Raw genomic sequence first — 18,647 nt, forward strand, 5'->3', positions numbered from 1 at the left:
TCGATTTGCTTATTTATTTATTTATTTATTTATTTGGCACAGGTCTCACTACACAGCTCAGACTCATAGTGATCCTCCCATCTCAGCCTCCCCAGGGCTGGGATTACAGGCATGTGCCACCACACCCAGTTTTGGTGGCCTGCTAGGTGCCCCTGAGGTTCTGGGTCCAGCACAGCATGTGGTGTTGGGGATTGAACCTGGGTCCTTGTGCTTGCCAGGCAGGCCCTTAGACTGCTGAGCTATCTTCCCAACCCCGAATATTCTACATTTGGATATGATAGCTAGTGCCTAAGATGTAGTCAACATGTAATAAGTAATAAATGCTACCTGTTGATAATTATTATCATGACAAAAGGACCTAGAAAAAATGGCTGAAAAAAGATGAAGTCCTCAGACAGACTAGAGAGGAGGGATCTGCTGTGTTGTCAGAATGAACATACATATGCTTCTGACATCTGGTGAGATAAAATGTTCAAATATCAACAAGTTACTCTTAACAAGTAGCATGTTAGGAAAATGTTTTTCCAACATTTATTTAAAGCTAGATTAAGGGCAGGCAAATAGCTCAGCAGATTAAAGCACCTGCAAGCAGGCATAGGGGCCAGGTGTTTGATCCCTGGGCCTGCCATGCCAGCCCTGCCCCCTGGGGCATGCTGAGATGGCGATTGAGACTGGGCATGGTGGCGCGTGCCTATAATCCCAGCTCTTAGGTGGCTAAACACAGGTGGATCACTACAAGTCTGATCTAGTAGTGAGACCCTGAATGCCCTGTAGACCCTTCCCTAAAATACACACACACACACACACACACACACACACACACACAAAAGCTAGATTAACCATCCTTGCATTTTCCAACATCCACAATCTCACCTTCCCCCAGCATTTTCAGCTTACCCCAACGTGCTTTGAACATCATGAGCCATACCTTAGATGGTAGCCAATGCCCCATCTCTTCTTCAGGAACAGGGAAGAGCCAGCACACTTCAGCCTGCCGTGGGATATAAACACCTTCCTGTCTAATTATAGGAACCAAAATGGAAAGTGCATTAAGGAATTATTCCTTCACTATTCATAAGTGAATGAACTAACAAACAATGCTCTTTAGGCACCTGATATACTAAAAGAGAGACATTCTTTTTTTTTAATGTGTACCAATTTTATGTTCGGGGCATAGAGGAGAGCAGAGATTTTTTTTTTTTTCTCATCACATGAACTTAGGCCAAGCACGATGGTAATTATCAAACAATGAACAATACAACTGCCACTATACTGTACGGCTTAATACTTTTCTGATATGTGGACAGAGTTGAGCAGCTTTAAAATAGAGACATTCTAATTAGAAAAGTTATCAAGCATGTGAACGACGTGTTTCAAGCCAACTGACATCCCTCTCAAATTATACTGGGTATCTTACAACCTCTGCTGCTGTGTAATTGAAGCAGAATATGGCCAGAGGACAAAGTACTAGAGGGTACAGGTATGCAAAGTTCTCACCAGTCAAGTGGCCAGCGAGATTGAGATTAGGAAGCCTATTTCTTTATTGTCTACACATGCTCCTAACTTTACCCGGAGATATGTGGATGAACCCCAAAAATTACCAGCTAAGATATCCGCCTCATCCATGAGCTGTGTGCTGAAGAGAATCACTCGGTCGGCCTTTCTCTCTTTCAAGAGATTCCACATGTGGTGCCTGGAAAGAGGATCCAGTCCAGCGGTGGGTTCATCCAACAGCAAAACCTGAACAGTAAGAAAGAAAAGACTTTGTTTCCTATCAGGCAACATTCCTCTAGAAAGCACTGTGCTTGCAAGACTATTGAGAAGAGTCACCTTAGTGCTTCATGTTTCATTGAAACTTTATCTTACATTTATTGCTTGTGAATTGTCTGATCTAATGCAATCATGCCAGAGTCAGAAATTTGATTTCACAAGTAGTGTTATGTCAGCTTACCTGAGGATCTCCTAAAATGGCAATCCCAAAAGTTAGTTTCCTTTGTTGACCACCACTTAAATTTTGAGCAAGAATGTCCCGAATATTTTCCATGTCTAACTCCCGTAGGATTTTCTGTACCTAATCAAATAAAGAACATTTAGTCCCAGCTCCAGAGTATTTATTTTGAAAACAATATTTTTTTCTATCCTGAGAGAGGGCCTTTTTGTCTAAGCTTTCAGTGATGAGTTGCATACAAAGAACACACACAGGGGCTGGGGAGATGGCTCATGGGGCCGGGGAGATGGCTCAGTAGAATAAGCGCTTCCCTGGCAAGCGCAAGGGCCTGAGTTCAATCCTCGGTTCTGCCAAAAAACAAAAATGAAAAACAAAAAACAAACAACAACCAAAAAAAACACCACACACTTGGAATTCTCTAGATACACCATTTCATCTTTGTGGCTGTGTGACAACTCATATACCTCTTGCTCCACTTCCTGGGGCAAAATCCCTTTGACGTTAGCAAACAGCCTGAGATTTTCTCTCACGGTGAGAAAGCCAAATTGCACATTGGACTGTGGACAAACTCCGATGAGCTTGCTGATAGTTTCAAAATCAGCCATTTCTGAAAGTGTGTGGTGATAGATGGTGACAGACCCTGGAAGTGGAAAGTAGAGAGGCACCCTCAGAAGAAAGCAGCACGCTGTGTGGAAGACATTTTTCAAGTGGAAAGTAAGATATGCAGATTACTAGGTCTCCTTAAGCATATTCCGCTTGTAAGCAATACACACTTGAAGGATTAAGAACTTAATATCATAAAGCCATCAACAAAATATTTAAAAGGCAGCATTCTCTTAAGGAAATGCAATATATATCCATAAAGGTAACTTAAAGAGTCTCCTGAAGCTGTTTCTTAAATAGGTACAGAAAAGCATAAAAATGGTTCATACTAAAAAATGTACCATATAATGAATAGGTATATATAGTATAATATTTTTTTTTCTGTATTTTTAGAGAAGGGTCTACAGGCTGTTCAGGGTCTGACTACTAGATCAGACTCATAGTGATCTGCCTGTTTACAGCCTCCCAAGAGCTGGGATTATGGGCGTGCACCACCATACCCAGTCTCAATTGCCCTCTCAGCATGCCCCAGGGGCAGGGCTGGCACAGCAGGCCTGGGGTTCGAACCCCTAGCCCCTGCGCTGCTTGCGGGCCTTTAATCCGCTGAGCTATTTGGCCGGCCCCTGGAACAATATTTAAGAAAACTTCTAAAATTTTTTTTGAACTACCTGATGTAATGAATTGAAAATGAGACTACTGAAGCTAAGTAATGGAATTCCCAGTTAGCTTAATTGCACTTGAACTTATCAGCCCATGACTGTCTTCTCACCTGATGTTGGGGTTGACAGCCCACTGAGCAGGTTTAATAAGGTGGTTTTCCCAGCTCCGCTGTGACCGAGGAGAGCGGTGATCTGACCTTCATAGATATCAAGTACCAGACCTGGCATGATGTCGGAAAAGTGTCACTGAGAGCCCACACTATTACTTAACACTTCTGACATTTACGTTGATTATAGCTTGAATATTCAAACCACAATCAACCTCAAGATGCTCCCTTTTTATAATGTATCTCATATGATAAAGATTTTCAAGTTACGGCATCATTAGTGATATCCATTACGTGATTAACAATTTTTTATGCAGCTCAGACTCGTAGTGATCCTCCTGATTCCTCCTCCCTAATGCTGGGGTTACAGGCATGCACTACCACTCCAAGACCGCGTCACCAGCTCAGTGCACCCAGGGGCGGGGCCTGCACGGCATGCAGTGAAGCATTCTTTTTCTTAAAAGGAGACAGGTTACAGGAAAGACAGGTTCAAAATAACAGCGTATGATGAACTGAGAACAAAGAAGTCTAGGATGCTATCCTGTATCTTTCCAAACCATCAGATTCCAAATAGCACATCCTACTTTTAAGAATCACTATGTGATTTTTCATGCTCTTTCAAATATTTGAAATCTTGGCTCTTAATTCCTACTAAGGTGCTGCAAGAGTAAGGCACAATCAGCACGTCAAAAAGCCACATTAAATACAACGTTTATTACCTTTCAAAGCTTCCACTTTTTCACGTTGTCCCTTATATTCCTTTTTAAGGTTTTGGATTCTGCAAAAGAGGGAAAGGTTTTAAGAAACTTGTGGCTTAATCAACACTGTAAGCCTGCAAGAAAGTATGAAGAGACTTCTGATTTATACAGGCACTGACTGACGGCTCCAGGGTGTCTCATGAGGAGCAGCAGCAGCCTTGAGCCCTGCAGCCTCCCTCTGAGCATGTGACAAGCAGAGGGGCCAGCTGGCATGCAGAAATGTACAGGTGTGAGAATTATGACAGATGGCTGCAGAAGCTCAAGGTTGGAAGGGAATCAGTGCTTAGGAGATGCTGTGGTGGAAGGGGAGAAAACAACAACAACAACAATAACAGTACATAACCCAGACTCCAGGACAGTAAGATTAGGGTTTTGGAGCCAAATGAGCATGTGCTTGTAGTGATCGTCCTGTTTTCAGCTTCCCCAGTGCTGGGATTCCAGGTGTGCACCACCACACCCAGTCTCAGCCGACTCAGCACGCCTGGAGGCAGGGCCAGCACAGCACGTGGTGCTGGGGGATCAAACCCAGGTCCTTGAGCTTGCCTAAGCAGGAGCTTAGTCTGCTGAGTTATCTCGCCTGCCCTCAAATGGCTCTGTATGAAACACCAGCCATGACAATGGTAGCTCTGTTAGGAATACCACATGCTCAGGAGTGATTAAGTTCAGTTCTCTAGCAGTTCAATGGTGTTAATAGCAGTAAATATCGCTGAGGGATCATTTATAGAGTGAATAAGATAATGCACGCAGAGTTCTGGAGATTTAGTTTATCTCCAAATAAAAGGAGAACACAAGTCAGCAAGAAGAAAGGTTCCGAGCAAAGAGGTTTAAGCTGGGTGTGGTGATAATGCCTGTGATCCCAGCGTTCCAGGAGGTCCAGGTAGGACGAGCCAAGTTTAAAACCCAACCCACACAGCATAGCTATTCAGTAAGAGCCTGACTCAACATCCAAAAATAAAGAAAAGCTAACAAAATGAAAATGGGTGGGATGTAGCTTACTACAAAAATCTTCCATTCAGCCTTCTGTACACATACAAGCACACACACACACATCGTGAATTTTTAAAGAGATCATATAAAAGACTTGAACTGAGTCTTGGATCTACTGGCAGCCAGATTCAGTGCGTTTTATCTGCTTTACTTTCTTACATTGTCACAGAAGCTCAGCAGCCAGACTATTATTTTGCTTAGTCGGCTCTACCAAAACGTCACAGACTGAGGGGCTTCAATAGCAGAGTTTATTTCTCTGCTACTAATGCTAGAAGTGGGAAAGACCAAGATTCAGGGGAGAGCTGATTTGCCTTCTAGAGAAGCCTTGGCCCTGCCTCACAGAGGCTGCTATTTTGTTGTGTCCTCTCTTGGCCATCGTACATCTGTGTCTCTCCCTATTAACATACCAATTCTATCATCAGGATCCCTCCTTTCCCATGGTCCTGGTTAACCCTATTTAGTTCTCAAAGATCCCACCTCCAAATTCCAATCATGTGGTTTCAATATGCAAATTTTCAAAGGACACATTTTTCATCCATGGGACAGGTAACTCCCAGTTAGATATGGATGAGGCTATGGGGAAGATGGTCCTTGAGCTGCCATAGCCCCGAATTGGGCACGTGCAGTTTGGATGTCTCTTCCTAAACTCTGTGGATTTGAAAGCAAGTTGCTCAGGCTTTCCTGGTCTCCCTTTCCTGATCTTTTCTTCCTCAGGTAATCATATGTATCAGCTTACAGTACCCCTTCATTTTATCTAAACAATAAGAAGGCAGGCTTTTTCTGTAAGTTTTGTTGGAGCTCAACGTTTAGGTATGAGAGTCTAAATAAGGTGGATGCTACACTGTGTTTGGTGCAGTAGTGTGCTGTAAATGATAGTTCATTCTTCTGCCTTCTGCATTAAGAGTTGATAGTGAGCTGGAGAGAAGGATGTGGGATAGATGGCTACGAAGCTTCACAACAGTGAACTGCCCTGCTGGATGTTGGGGGCAACAGTGCAAACAGAACTGGCAGGCCACCTTGGGTTCTCAGGGTACAGACAAAACATTGTGCACTACCCTGACAGTTAGTATGTGAGGCTCTGCTTCCAAGGCTTCCATCCACTGTTCGAGATCATCTTTCTAGAGCATGGAACTAATCTTGTTACCTTAAATTTCCAAAACTTCACTACACTTTTCTTTACCTCCTGAGTAAATCCAAAGGCCTTCTCTCCATATGTAAGGCTTTCTATTATGACTCTGGTGGGGCCTGATTCCTCCATTGGCATAGAAAAAACAAAAAATGTAAAAGTACATTTGGAAGGAGGGCATAATCCTTGGAAACACAACCCCACCTCAGGAGGAATAAGAGTACTACTCTCTGTCGTCTGTTCACAGTGAACCTGTGGTTATAGAAACTACATGGTTAGTAAGTTTCATAAGGGTTCAAAACCAAAACAGAATAGTGGTAGATGTAGAGGAGAAAGAGTCTGTTGAGAAGAGAGATGAACACAACACTGATGGATGAATGAAATTTGAGCCAAGATCTAGGATCTTAAGGATTTCTCACAATCTGGAAGTCCAAGCACTCAACATTGATCAAAGCATGTACATCGTCTGTGAGCGAAGTGCTCTAGTGCTTCTCATTCTCCTGTTCCTTCCCACCCTTGTGGAGCGTCTTGTCCCCCTTTTTTATAATAGTGGTCTTTCTGTCTTCATGGCATTGGCTCTGAAGGGAAGAGCCCAGGATAATCACAGAGGGAAAAGGTGTGAGAAGAACTTATGTGGTGATGGCCTTGCCAATCACAGAAAGAGCAGCAGAGGAAAGGAGAGAAAGACACAAAAAGGAGAGAGGAAAATATGCAATTTTCATTGGATAGATCTTTTACTTCTTTGTTAGATTAATGCTAAGTATTTTTTATGCTATTGTGAAGGGTAGTGTTTCTCTAATAGAAAAATGGAGATGCATGCATTATATGCATTGGTGGTTATTGCTGTACAACAGATATTAGTGATTGTAAATACTGAGAGTGTGGGAAAGCACAGAGTGATGCAGAGTGACAGTGGCCTTTCTTGAGTGCACCATGCTGGTTGGAGGTTGGGGAGAGGGGACCCCGAGGCAGGGATCTCTGGCCTGCTCTCTGCCGCACCTCTTTGTGGGATGTTACCTGATGGCTTCTTTTCCGTGGAATTCTGCAGACACTGGTTCGAAGGAGTCATTGGATGAAGGATCAGAATCTGTTTCATCCTCAAGTGCCACGTGGTTAGTTTTTTTATTTTGACACCAAAAAGAGGACTTCAGGCAAAACATGGCTGAATGTCGATGTCCATATTTGGCTACAGGGCAAGGAGCAATTGAACATGAGGTCATTCGCCACTTGAAGAGCTTGTCACCTTAGGGTAACACATCCGCACGACACTGTTGATATTGAACTTGAACCTATATTAGTATTTTAGTGTGTGGTACACATACAAAAAACAGTGAGAAAAAAACAACTGAGATATCATCTAATTTGATACTTCTGATCTGAGCAGGTTTAGAATTATAAATGAAATAAAAATATCCTCAAAGCAGGATGAGATGTTTTAGGAGGAATTTAAATCTAATGTTAATGGGCTGGGGAGATAGCTTGGCAGACTAAGTGCCTGCCTAGCAAGATCAAGGACCCTGGTTTGATCCCTGATACAGTATGTTGTGCCCATCTGCTGGCCACTGAAACTGGGTGTGGTGGCGCATGCCTGTAATCCCAGCACTGGGGAGGCTGAAAACAGAAGGATCATTATGAGCTAGCTGAGCTGCATATTGAGACTCTGTATCAAATAAATAAATATATAAATAAATGATTTAATCGAACATTAAGAACAGCTTCTATTTCAACTTGGTCAGATACATTAATGTGTTTCCCATAGTTCCTGGCTATGGTGAGAAATAAGCTCTGTGCCATTATGTGACAGTATTACCTCAAGCTAGTAAATACCAGATTGATCAAAAAGATCAAAAATAGCAGAGACCTGAGAGGAGCAACAAAACTAGGTGAAACTTTTAAAAAATAAAAGCAATGCAGAGTTCAGGGTGCAGCACTTGTCTAGCTTGCATGAGGGTCCCATTTAATTGACAATATGAAAAAAATGTATATTAACGGAGGAGAAAAACTGAAATCCTTTTTTTGGTAATTCTCATCAATGCAAATATAGCATTTGATGATTATTAGCCTTTGCAGGAACTGAACTGAAAAAATTAGGAAATGCCAATAAGAGACTAATGGAACAGGCTATGGAAGTTTTCACTAGACAATAAGGGTAATAGATTAACCACATTTCTGAGTTTTGTGTGCCTTATAAGTTAATTCTACTAAGCATATACTGATGGTTTCATAATCTTATGTATGTATGCATGTATGTATTATGTATGTATCTATGTATTTGGTATGGGGCCTCACTATGCAGCTCAGACTCATAGTGATCCTCCTGTTTTCAGCCTCCCCAGCCCTGGGATTACAGGTATGTGCCACCATGTCCAGCATCCGGGGCTGGTGCGGCAGTTGGTGCAAGGGATCAAGCCCCAATCTCTACACTTGCCTAAGCAGGCACTTAGTCTAATGAGCTATCTCAGCAGCCCTGATTTCATCATTTTTTAACAGAAGGAAGAACATAAATATTTGCCTTAAAATAGTGCTTTTCTATACTAATAAGTGAGATGAGCTTAGATTGACTATTATACTTATTAAGACATCTATCTCTCTTATAACTAATTCTGCTGAGTATATATTGCTTGCTTCATCATTTTTAAAAGGAAGAAGGAAGAACATAAGCATTTACTTTATATAGGATTCTCCATAATAACAGGGAGATGAACCCAGGTTTCTGATCATAAAATGTTAAAATATCTATCGTGAATTTTCTACCGGTTGGCTACTTACAAATGAAAAAATGTTTTAAGAGAACTCCACTTGTTTGGTAAATCATCAAAATCAAGCACTTTTCATTCATATGCACTGAGATTCAAAAGCAACCTCAGAATTAATCTGAATTAATTCTGTGTGCAGAATGAATGCCCTTACTCCACATCTGTGCTTTGTGCTCCTCAGTACTGCTATGAGTGTCCCCTGGTCACGATGAACATAACTGTTCTGTAGACACCATTAAATGTTACCCTCTAGGGTGGTCTATTAAAGTTTATTTTAAAAAGTAACTTTGATTAACAGCCATCTGTGCTTCTTTACTGTAAGGATAAAGAAAAGATTTTTCACTTCCCCGTGCTCTAAAGACGCTCAGATACATCACATCTGTTGTGTACACTGCTCACTTAGTTTGGTAGTCGTGTCAGAAACCAACCAGGATATCCTTTTCCCCCAGCAAACTCAAGGTAGATGCCCTGTCTTGGAATTTGCATTCTCATAGAGCTCATGAAGTGTTTGACCCTTTCTACAAACAGTCTCAGAAAGGACAGTTTTCAAATCCTGTAATTCATAAGCAGTGAAAATAGCTTCTTTCTCTTTTGAACAGCGGCACATGCATCTATGGTTTCTTACCTTACAATACCTCCTTAATATTCATTTTTCTTTTAAAATTACTGAAAGTAGTTTGCTCATTTCAGACTACAGAAAGTAGTCTTTCTTCATTTACTTAACAATAACCTGTATTTTTATTTATTTATTTATTGTATTTAGGGCAGGGTGTACAGGGTGTACAGAGTCTCACTGCATAGATTGGACTTGCTTACAGCCTGTTTACAGCCCCCCAAGTGCTGGGATTACAAGCATGCACCACTCTGCCCAGTCTCAGCACACTCCGGGGCCAGGGCCAGCACGATAACCTGTATTTTAACTATGTCTTGATTTCAATAACTGAACATCCTGTTATCACTCTCTTACATCTGTTTTCTTAACCTTATCCTTATAATTCTCCATTTATTGTAGTTTACGTTATTACATAAATTAATAGAACAATTGTATTATCTTCAACTTTTATTTTCCACACATTTCATTTGCAGAGTATTTCTAACATGCCAGAACTCTATGGATTACAATCTCATTAGCTCTACATTTTTAAAAACTTCAAATATGGTTTCACTGAAGCATTTTGTATCCATTTCTGAATGTTCAGACACTGGTTTTTTATATTTCAAGCTTTTGATTGATCTTGTTAGGGCCAAATATGTTCTCTTCTATTTTAAAATAGGCAAAATCTTTTAAGTAGTATTTATGGTATTGATTGTTATAAAAGTTTGGTCTGTAGGGATTAAGAGAATGACATAATTTTCTGTTATCATAATACATCATATTGCTCAAATGAATTCCACTTGGTTATTACTGAGTTACCTCATAAATCTTTCTTGGCATGGATTTGTTATTTATTTAAATTGTACAACCACATACAAGTATGCGGCTGATCTGCATATACCTTACCTAGAAGTAGTTTTGTATGATTTCTTTCAACCTTGTTCCAATCCACCAAAATTAAGTAGATCTTTCCTGCAACTTTATCCTTTAATCCACCTGCACACCCTTTTGACATGCCCTTCTCTATACACAGTAGTTTTGTGATTTTGTCCATTCAGATTAGATAGGGTTCTAAGGATGATAGTTGATAACACAGATATAATGACATATCTCAAAATTTCTGATTTGACTGGATTTTTTTTTTTTTTTTGTATTTTAGGGAAGGGTCTACAAGGTGTTCAGGGTCTCACTACTAGATTAGACTCATAGTGACCCACCTGTTCATACCCTCCCAAGAGCTGAGATTACAGGCATGCACCACCACGCCCAGTCTCAATTGCTGTCTCAGCATGCCTTGGGGGCGGGGCTGGCATGGCAGGCCTGGGGATTGAACCCCTGGCCCCTGCGCCTGCTTGCAGGTGCTTTAATCCGCTGAGCTATTTGGCCGGTCCTGTGACGGCTGCTAGACATCATTCTACATCCGTCCTTTCTGAAACAGGAAGGATACACTATTTGGAAATCCTTTCCATCCTCTCATCTGCCTATGTCTCTACGAGCTCTTCACCAGCATTTATCTGGTGTGTATTCAGAAGGGAACTTCAGAGGTACACAGGTGAAAGACTTCTTTCTCCATAGGAGAGATGATATGTTCAATATTCAGTTATATTTCATTAATAACCCAGTGTATGCTCAGTGGGGAAACGGTTAAGAACTTCCAAGTATCAAGAACTAGAATTCTTCATCTAACTCTGGCCTCCAGCATGAGCAGCATAAATCACCCCTAATCTCTTGCCAGTGCCTCTTTTAAAAAGAAACAGCCAAAACAGTACAGTAAGGTCTTAAAAAGCGATTCTGTAAACTAAGTACCTAATGCATCAGACTTGTTTTAGACAAATTCGGTGGACAAGTTAGATAAGTTATGGTATACACATTGCATATGTTTATTTTAAATAAATGCACTTACTGAAATTGTGTTGGATTACAATCATGCTACTTACTGGGCAAAATTTTGTCCAAATATACTGTCAATGCCAAATAGAGGAGAGAATCAAAAACCAGTACAAAAAAAGTAGCTATTATTGTGTACGAGTTGTTTGAAGCATCCAAATGGACGTTAGAATTCACATCATAGTCCAAATGTATGATCTGTAAAAAAAAGATTTTGTGAAGGATTAACAGAACATCAGGAATTATTGTCTCATCTTTGTTAGACACTGGGGCTGCAAAGACGAACAAATCACCACTGTATTTTTGCAGAGCTCAGGCCTACAATAATGCATAGCAAGCTGCTTATCTAACTACAAACCACAGGTAACCATGCATACAAATCCTAGGAGGAGGTAAACACGCAAAGGAGGTGGTATTTGAACTGGACCTAAAGGGCCAGCCAAATAGCTCAGCAGATTAAAGCTCCTGCAAGCAGGCTCAGGGGCCGGGGGTTTTTGATCCCCAGACCTGTCATACCAGCCCCACCCCCAGGGTACGCTGAGATGGCAATTGAGACTGGGTTTGGTGGTACCCACCTGTAATCCCAGCTCTTGGGAGGCTGTGAACAAGTAGATCACTGTGAGTGCGATCTAGTAGTGAGACCCTGAACACCCTGTAGACCCTTCCCTAAAAATACAAAAGAAAGAAAGAAAGAAAGAAGAAAGAAAGAAAGAAAGAAAGAAAGAAAGAAAGAAAGAAAGAAAGACAGAAAGAAAGAAAGAAGAGAAAGAAAGAAAGAACAAACAAACTGGACCTAATACAAGACTTCATCAGGATTAGAGCTGGGAGTAAAAGGACAGTGTTCTGGAAAGGAGTCCCCATTTCACAGTGAAAGCAGAGGAGTGAAAGTACTTTAGTCTTTGCACAGACAACAGAAGAATGATTTAATTTAATTTCACATCAAACTATCTTAACACAACCTACTAGTAACATGAGCTTTCCTTTGGCATTTTCATAGTTATGGTGGCATAACCAAAATGAAATTTTCTGATAAGAGTTTCAGTTTTACATGGACATGCTAATTAAATTATTCCAAATTATTTACAGATATTTGTGGTGGTATGAAGGTTATACTTCCTGAACTTAGATCAGACAAATGTTCATGGGACAGGCCATTAGGGCTAGAAGCTGAGTCACATTGACTGTAGAATACCACCCTATAATTAGCAAGTTTATTTATTTACTTACTTAATGTATTTGGTACTGGGTCTCAATACACAGTTTGAACTCATAGTGATCCTCCTGTATTTAGCCTCCCAGCACTAGGATGACAGGCATGCACCATCACGCCCGGTCTTGGTGGCTGGCTCAGTGTGCCCAGGGGTGGGGCTAGCATTGCATCTGGTGCCAGGGATCAAACCCCAGTACCTGCACTTGCCTTAGTAGGCACTTAGTCTGCTGAGCTATCTCGCTGACTCAATTAACAACTTTCAAAGTAAACAGATAGGCTGAGAAAGAAAAATGAAAGCACCCTAGCCTTCAAATGTTCATCTTTACAAACGTGCAAGAGGGAAATGTTAACGCCTGTAGATGATGCACGTATTCCTGAGGGAATCTTTCTAAAACGTTTCATAATAAGCAAAACAGTTACCTTGACTCTTACCTGGGCCATGCCAGCGGTGAAAGCAAAAGGACTAAGAAGACATAAGATCCATTCCAGAAACACAGGGAGATGTCTGTACAGTGCTGTGAATCCCAGGCTGCCCCAAAAGATGATAAGTAGGAAGATGGCCAAACCAGTGAGGTGGGGCTTCTTTATCAACACACTCATCAAGAAAGCCAAGGTTATCTGAGAGGAGAAACAATTCAGGTGGTCTAATGCTTGCAGAACCAGCAGAAGCACAATAACAGGAATTTTATATTGGCTCTGTTTGAATAATTGTCCTCGAAAGACCTTTATGGTAAAGCCTTGGTCCCCAGCCTGATGCGTCTACTGGCCAAGTAGAAACATTGAGAGGTAGAGTCTACCGGGGAGTCTTTTGGCCATTAAGGGAACACCCTTAAGCAGGACTGTAGGACTCTAACCCATCCTTTTTCTCTATTTTCACGTTCACACCATGAAATGATCAGTTCTGATCTGCCAGTGCTGCCACCATGACACACTGCCTCACTCTAGGCTCAAATAAAGGACCAATCAACCACGGATGGAAACCTCCAGAACCATGATCCACAGTGGAGCTTTATTTCTTGTAAGTTCACATTTGTTATGAGGCCGGAAAGCTGGCTAACGCAATATATAAAAGTGTATTTGCATAGCATGTGCCAGATCCTGAGTTTGGTCCTTTACACTGCCAAAAACCAATTCAAAACAATGTAAAACAAAACTATATTTCATCAACTCTGGATTAGAAACTGCCTCGCTATAGATCTCAAGTAAATACCACAACTATGACATCACATTTGAAAGGAAAATCAATACCCCATAATTGGAGAGAGAGAGAGAGAGAAAATTAACCAACTTACCAAAGACAATCCATAGAGGAAAAAGAGAATGAAGACCACTGTGAAGCCAGTGAGCACAATAATTTGAGTAGATTTTACAATGACAGCCATCAAAACAGCCATGACAAGGATGAAGCCAGAATACATGGAGCCCCAGGAAAGCCTAGCAGGGAAACACAGACTTGGCTCAGAGTGTTATTTGTTACACATCCCTTCACTTACTCACTTAGGTGTTCAGCAGAAGACTTGTGACGCTCACCACTTATTAGGGATCAAAAGAATGCAATGGCTAACAAATCAGAAGCTCATATGTCATAGGGGAAGGCAAGCAATAGACAGGTACATTGGTAGAATAAATAGCTAAATGCAAATTAACAAAACATTGAACAGGGTCATACAATGAGAGGTCTTTTGGGCTGGGGAGATAGCTCAGCAGTATAAGTGCCTGCCTGGCAAGGGCAAGGTCCTGAGTTTGATCCTCTGTACTGCATGCTGTGCTGGCCCAGAAACCGGGTGTGGTAGCGAATTCCAGTGCTGGAGAGGCTGAGACAGGAGGATCACTATGAGTCTGAACTGCATAGTGAGACCCCGTTTAAAAAGAAAGAGCGCAAGAGGTCTCTAGGAAGAGTGTTTCAAGGAAGGTATCAATCACTACTGGTCATTTCTGGCTTTGTTCTTTTGGTAAAGTATATGTAGACATTTGGACAAAAATAGATGAAGAAATAGGAGTCAGAATATCTTTTCTTTCATTTTCTACAGTACTGGGGATTGAACCCAAAGCCTTGGCACTGAGCTGAATCCCCAGGTCTTCTCTAATTCTGTATTTTCTGACAGGGTCTCCCTAGGTAGTAATTACCCAGGCTGGGATGTAACATGGGGTTCTCCTGCTCCAGACTCCTGAATAGCGAGGATTGCAGGCATGCATGTCCAGGCCCGGCTAACAGTATTATTTCATTTTTTTCTAGAATTATGAAAATCCACTTCTAGTTTAAAGATTATATAAAAATAGGCCATAACTGCCAAACTTTATGTGATATGAATGCTTTTAGATGCAGATATACACATAGGACAAAAATAGGTAAAGACAAATACATGGATATCAAGATGTATTGGGCAAGGAATAGCTCAGTGGCATAAGTGCCTGCCTGGCAAGCACAAAGTCTTGAGTTCAATCCCTGTTAATGAAAAAAAAGGATGTGCTTTTCCTCATACTGTTAATGCCAAAAAAAGAAAGTTTTGTTCAGGGGAAAGAATATTTTAAAACATTAAAAAAGATTTTTAATTGCACAGGGTTCAAATTTTCTCTGCTACCTCTTAATTAGAAAATTCTGAGAGGTTAATCTCTTTGAACTTCAGCTTTCTCCCTTGGAAGCTATTAAGATAATTACACTAAATTAGGTAATTTATGGATTTAATACAGCCACTGGTTTACTGTGGGCTCAAAATGAACAGGTGGTTTCCTTGTACTAAAGTAGAAGATGGCATCATGTTTTAGGGAGTCTGGTTTTGTCACTTCTGTTTTCTTTCTTTTGCTCTATACTAGAAATCCAACCTTGGCATGTAGCTAGACAACCGCTCTACCACCAGGCTTGAACCCAAGGGCCTTCGCACCTCCACACTCTCATGCCAACTGTTCGTGTGCTTTCTGAGGCAGGGTCTCACTGTGTTGGCCAAGCCAGGCTCACAGTTGTAATTTCCATGCCTTGGCCCTCTCAGTAATTGGAATCACTGATGTGAGGCCTCTCACCTGCCCCTCAAGTACAAATATTAATGCCCAATTGTAATGTTTCCATTTTTATAATATGCTTCATTTTCTGGAAGTTGTTCCTTTGAGTGTTTGTACATGCTACCTCTTAATATTATTCAAATGCTGTACAAATAAAACAGCTCAGCCTTTTCTAATGGGAGGAAAATAAAAGCCCTGACTTCTTACTGCTTCCTCATGTGCGTTTATTTGGATTTTTCTTAAATTGTATTAGCTTTTCTTCTCCAATTCTTTGCAGATTTTCATCGTCTTTTAAAATATAATGATCCCAATTTCCTTCAACATGGAGAAGGAACACTCTAACACAGAAAAGAAAGACAATCGGAAGACTACCATCATAGATCAGATTTGTCTTCTTTTTTCTGCACTCCGAATATTGAACACTCAGTGGCCAAACCTTAGTTGCTAACTTGCATTACAGTCTTCCCAGGACATACTGTTTTCCAAAGTTTCATGGAATGACATTTCCTAGGCATTCTGGGAAGAAGTATAAGCACACTCCTTTCTTTCATCTTCATGGCCAGTGAGAAATAAATAATATTATCCTTGATTTAGAAAACAGAAAACTGACGTTAAAAGAGTTGGAATGACTTGTGCAAGATGGGAGCTACTAAATGTGAAGGGAGGTGGGGATGTCCCCGGCTTCCTAGCACCCAGGCCTGTCCTCTTACCACTCAGTACTTCTGTTTTTACCTAGGGAAGCTCAACACTCAAAGAGAATAATTGCTTCCTTCTCTCTGTGTTAGAAAATTGATGACATATTCAACCTGGGATGAAAACCGGGAGCCAATGTTAATATAGCAACCGAAATATATAGTTTGTTGCACATTGGAGACTTCAGCTTGGTTTCATCCAGACCTGGTTACTAGTAACTGAGAGTAGCCCATGTATTGTAGGTACCCTTGAGGATCAGAAGACATCTACAGGGTAGATATCTTTCTTTAAATCCAGAGAAACACAGAAGGGTTCACTTAACAAGTGAGTAGGACCATCTCATTCATCTCTAACACACTACCACATGAAAGCATCGAGTATAAATAAGGTATTTTATAGCTCTGGGGAGACCCTTCAGCAGACTCCTTCTGTTTATGCTGAAGGACGGGTTGCAGGCATAAGCTTTACCAGAATGCTGACTCTCGAAGGCCCATCACTGTCATCAGTGACTTCATGTATTGTCTTTCGTTGGAGACATTGACTGATAAATAATATATAAATGCAGAAAAAGAAATAATGCAGAAGAAAATGAAAAAATCTGTTGTCGTTCCTCCTTGAGCAATAAATGGAAGTATCTTCATATTTACGCCAGTAATGGACATCAGCGTTTCCATCACGGAGTGATTCACTGCGACCTGAAGAAAGATATTAATGGGAAATGATCATAATCCTGTTAAGGCGACTTCAAGCTCTTTTACTGATTTTAAGGAATCACAAACATATCATGCACAAATAGATAGACCAATACATTCTTTGTAGCTCAGCCCCATTTTTCTCTGTAGAACTCTTAAGATTTAATTTTGACTCCCTAGAGTGTCTTTGCTTATATTCCATGAGAAGAAATTCAACTTATGCCTTGAGACTGGCTGAAAAATGACACTCAAATAGCAAATCTTCACTGATATTTCTTATATGAATATCTTTTGCTTCACTGTTGGCCTAGAACACCATGTAAAATCCTATTGCCAAGCCCTTACTATAGCTACCTATCATGTTTCCACCTCCCTCACCACCAGGATCTGTGGCTAAAAGGGTGGACCCTGAGCTTATTTTCTGACCCTCAATGCTTTGCACAATGGTTTGAATATAAAAATTGTTTGCTATATTATGCCTGCTTTATGAGGTGAATAAATTGTACCATTTCTCTGCCTGTCAAACTTTAATTTATAGTGCAATTAGTTTTCCTTAACTTAATACTCACTTCTATGATAGCAGCATTAATGGCAGCTTGCAAAGCTACGAAACCTTTCTCCCAAAACACTGAATTTTCACAGGTGAGTTTTCCATCCACTACTTGACAATGAGCTACAAAAAAAGCAGAAATCTTCCTTTATTATAGTATGGGAGGATACTGGTTATTTTAAAAGTCAAACTTTCCAATGTTCCCAAATGTATTCAAAAGCCATAAAAATGCAGTGTATTGAAAGACTTCTCCACTGACATTTGTAGAGTACAACCAAGAAAGAATATACAAGAAGTTCTTTGTTACTATTTATAAACCAACTAACACTGACTATTCACTCAATTTCATAATTCCTTTCATCTCAGAATGTTTTTACTGAGATCTTTGTGTCTTGTACACCCCTAAAGAAAACCCACTGAACTCTTAAAAATATCGTCAACTACTAAAAAGGAGACTTTTATTAGGGTTTTATTTAGGAGTAAGATGGAAGTAATAGAAAATAAAAATTCTTAATAAAAATATATTTAGCAATATAGGTTTTACAGAATAAGGATGGATTTCTTTTATGCTCAGAAAACATATCATGGGTTAGCATAACTCATTTCATTTCTGCTATCACACACACACCCTTGTAATTAATACTGTAAGAGCAGAAGAAAAAGAGTATTTCCTATTAGGAAGCTTACCTGAATGGTCTTTGTGTTCCTTGATATTAGGGATTCTAAGGCCCCAGGAAAATTTCAGATGATAGGAGAACATATCATTAAAGATAATTCTCACTGCATCTATTGAATCATTGAAATCCAATTCCATCATACTGTTTTCATCAGGCCAACCCATAATTGTTCTTCCTGTCATGGGAAGAAAGAAAATGCTTCAGTAAGATTGCTGTGTCACCCAAAGACAGCACACCAAGTTCATTTTTTAGAGGTATTTCTTCCTCAAATGCAGTACTGAGTCTAAGAGACTCAAAGGTGAAGCAGACAATTTCTACTGTTATAGAGTAAGTCAGAAGTGTTATGTGGCACATATCCTTACTTTCAGCACAATATTCTTATTCAAAATATTGCCTTTCCAA

At 40.4% G+C, this 18,647-nt stretch overlaps 1 protein-coding gene across 5 annotated transcripts in view; it reads right to left on the reverse strand.

The window, feature by feature from the left end:
• LOC101570776 (ATP-binding cassette sub-family A member 9) overlaps positions 1 to 18,647 on the reverse strand; it is a 164,845-nt gene that overhangs the window by 43,228 nt on the left and 102,970 nt on the right. For 2 of the 5 annotated variants that reach the window (XM_023713889.1, XM_004630052.2), the window contains exons 4-16: positions 18,256 to 18,420; positions 17,588 to 17,691; positions 16,795 to 17,021; positions 13,929 to 14,070; positions 13,069 to 13,254; positions 11,477 to 11,624; positions 7,206 to 7,374; positions 4,037 to 4,095; positions 3,321 to 3,431; positions 2,413 to 2,588; positions 1,952 to 2,071; positions 1,602 to 1,740; positions 929 to 1,019 (exon numbers count right to left, since the gene is read on the reverse strand). The exons of 1 other annotated variant lie outside the window; for it this stretch is intronic. In XM_023713889.1, coding sequence (XP_023569657.1) covers positions 929 to 1,019; positions 1,602 to 1,740; positions 1,952 to 2,071; positions 2,413 to 2,588; positions 3,321 to 3,431; positions 4,037 to 4,095; positions 7,206 to 7,374; positions 11,477 to 11,624; positions 13,069 to 13,254; positions 13,929 to 14,070; positions 16,795 to 17,021; positions 17,588 to 17,691; positions 18,256 to 18,420 — 1,837 coding nt within the window. Of the gene's footprint in view, positions 1 to 928; positions 1,020 to 1,601; positions 1,741 to 1,951; positions 2,072 to 2,412; positions 2,589 to 3,320; positions 3,432 to 4,036; positions 4,096 to 7,205; positions 7,375 to 11,476; positions 11,625 to 13,068; positions 13,255 to 13,928; positions 14,071 to 16,794; positions 17,022 to 17,587; positions 17,692 to 18,255; positions 18,421 to 18,647 lie in introns of those variants that run through there. 2 more of the 5 variants (XM_023713888.1, XM_023713891.1) reach the window with 2 other exon arrangements.

Source organism: Octodon degus, unplaced genomic scaffold, assembly GCF_000260255.1.
Source record: "Octodon degus isolate 3935 unplaced genomic scaffold, OctDeg1.0 scaffold00033, whole genome shotgun sequence".
NCBI lineage: Eukaryota > Metazoa > Chordata > Mammalia > Rodentia > Octodontidae > Octodon > Octodon degus.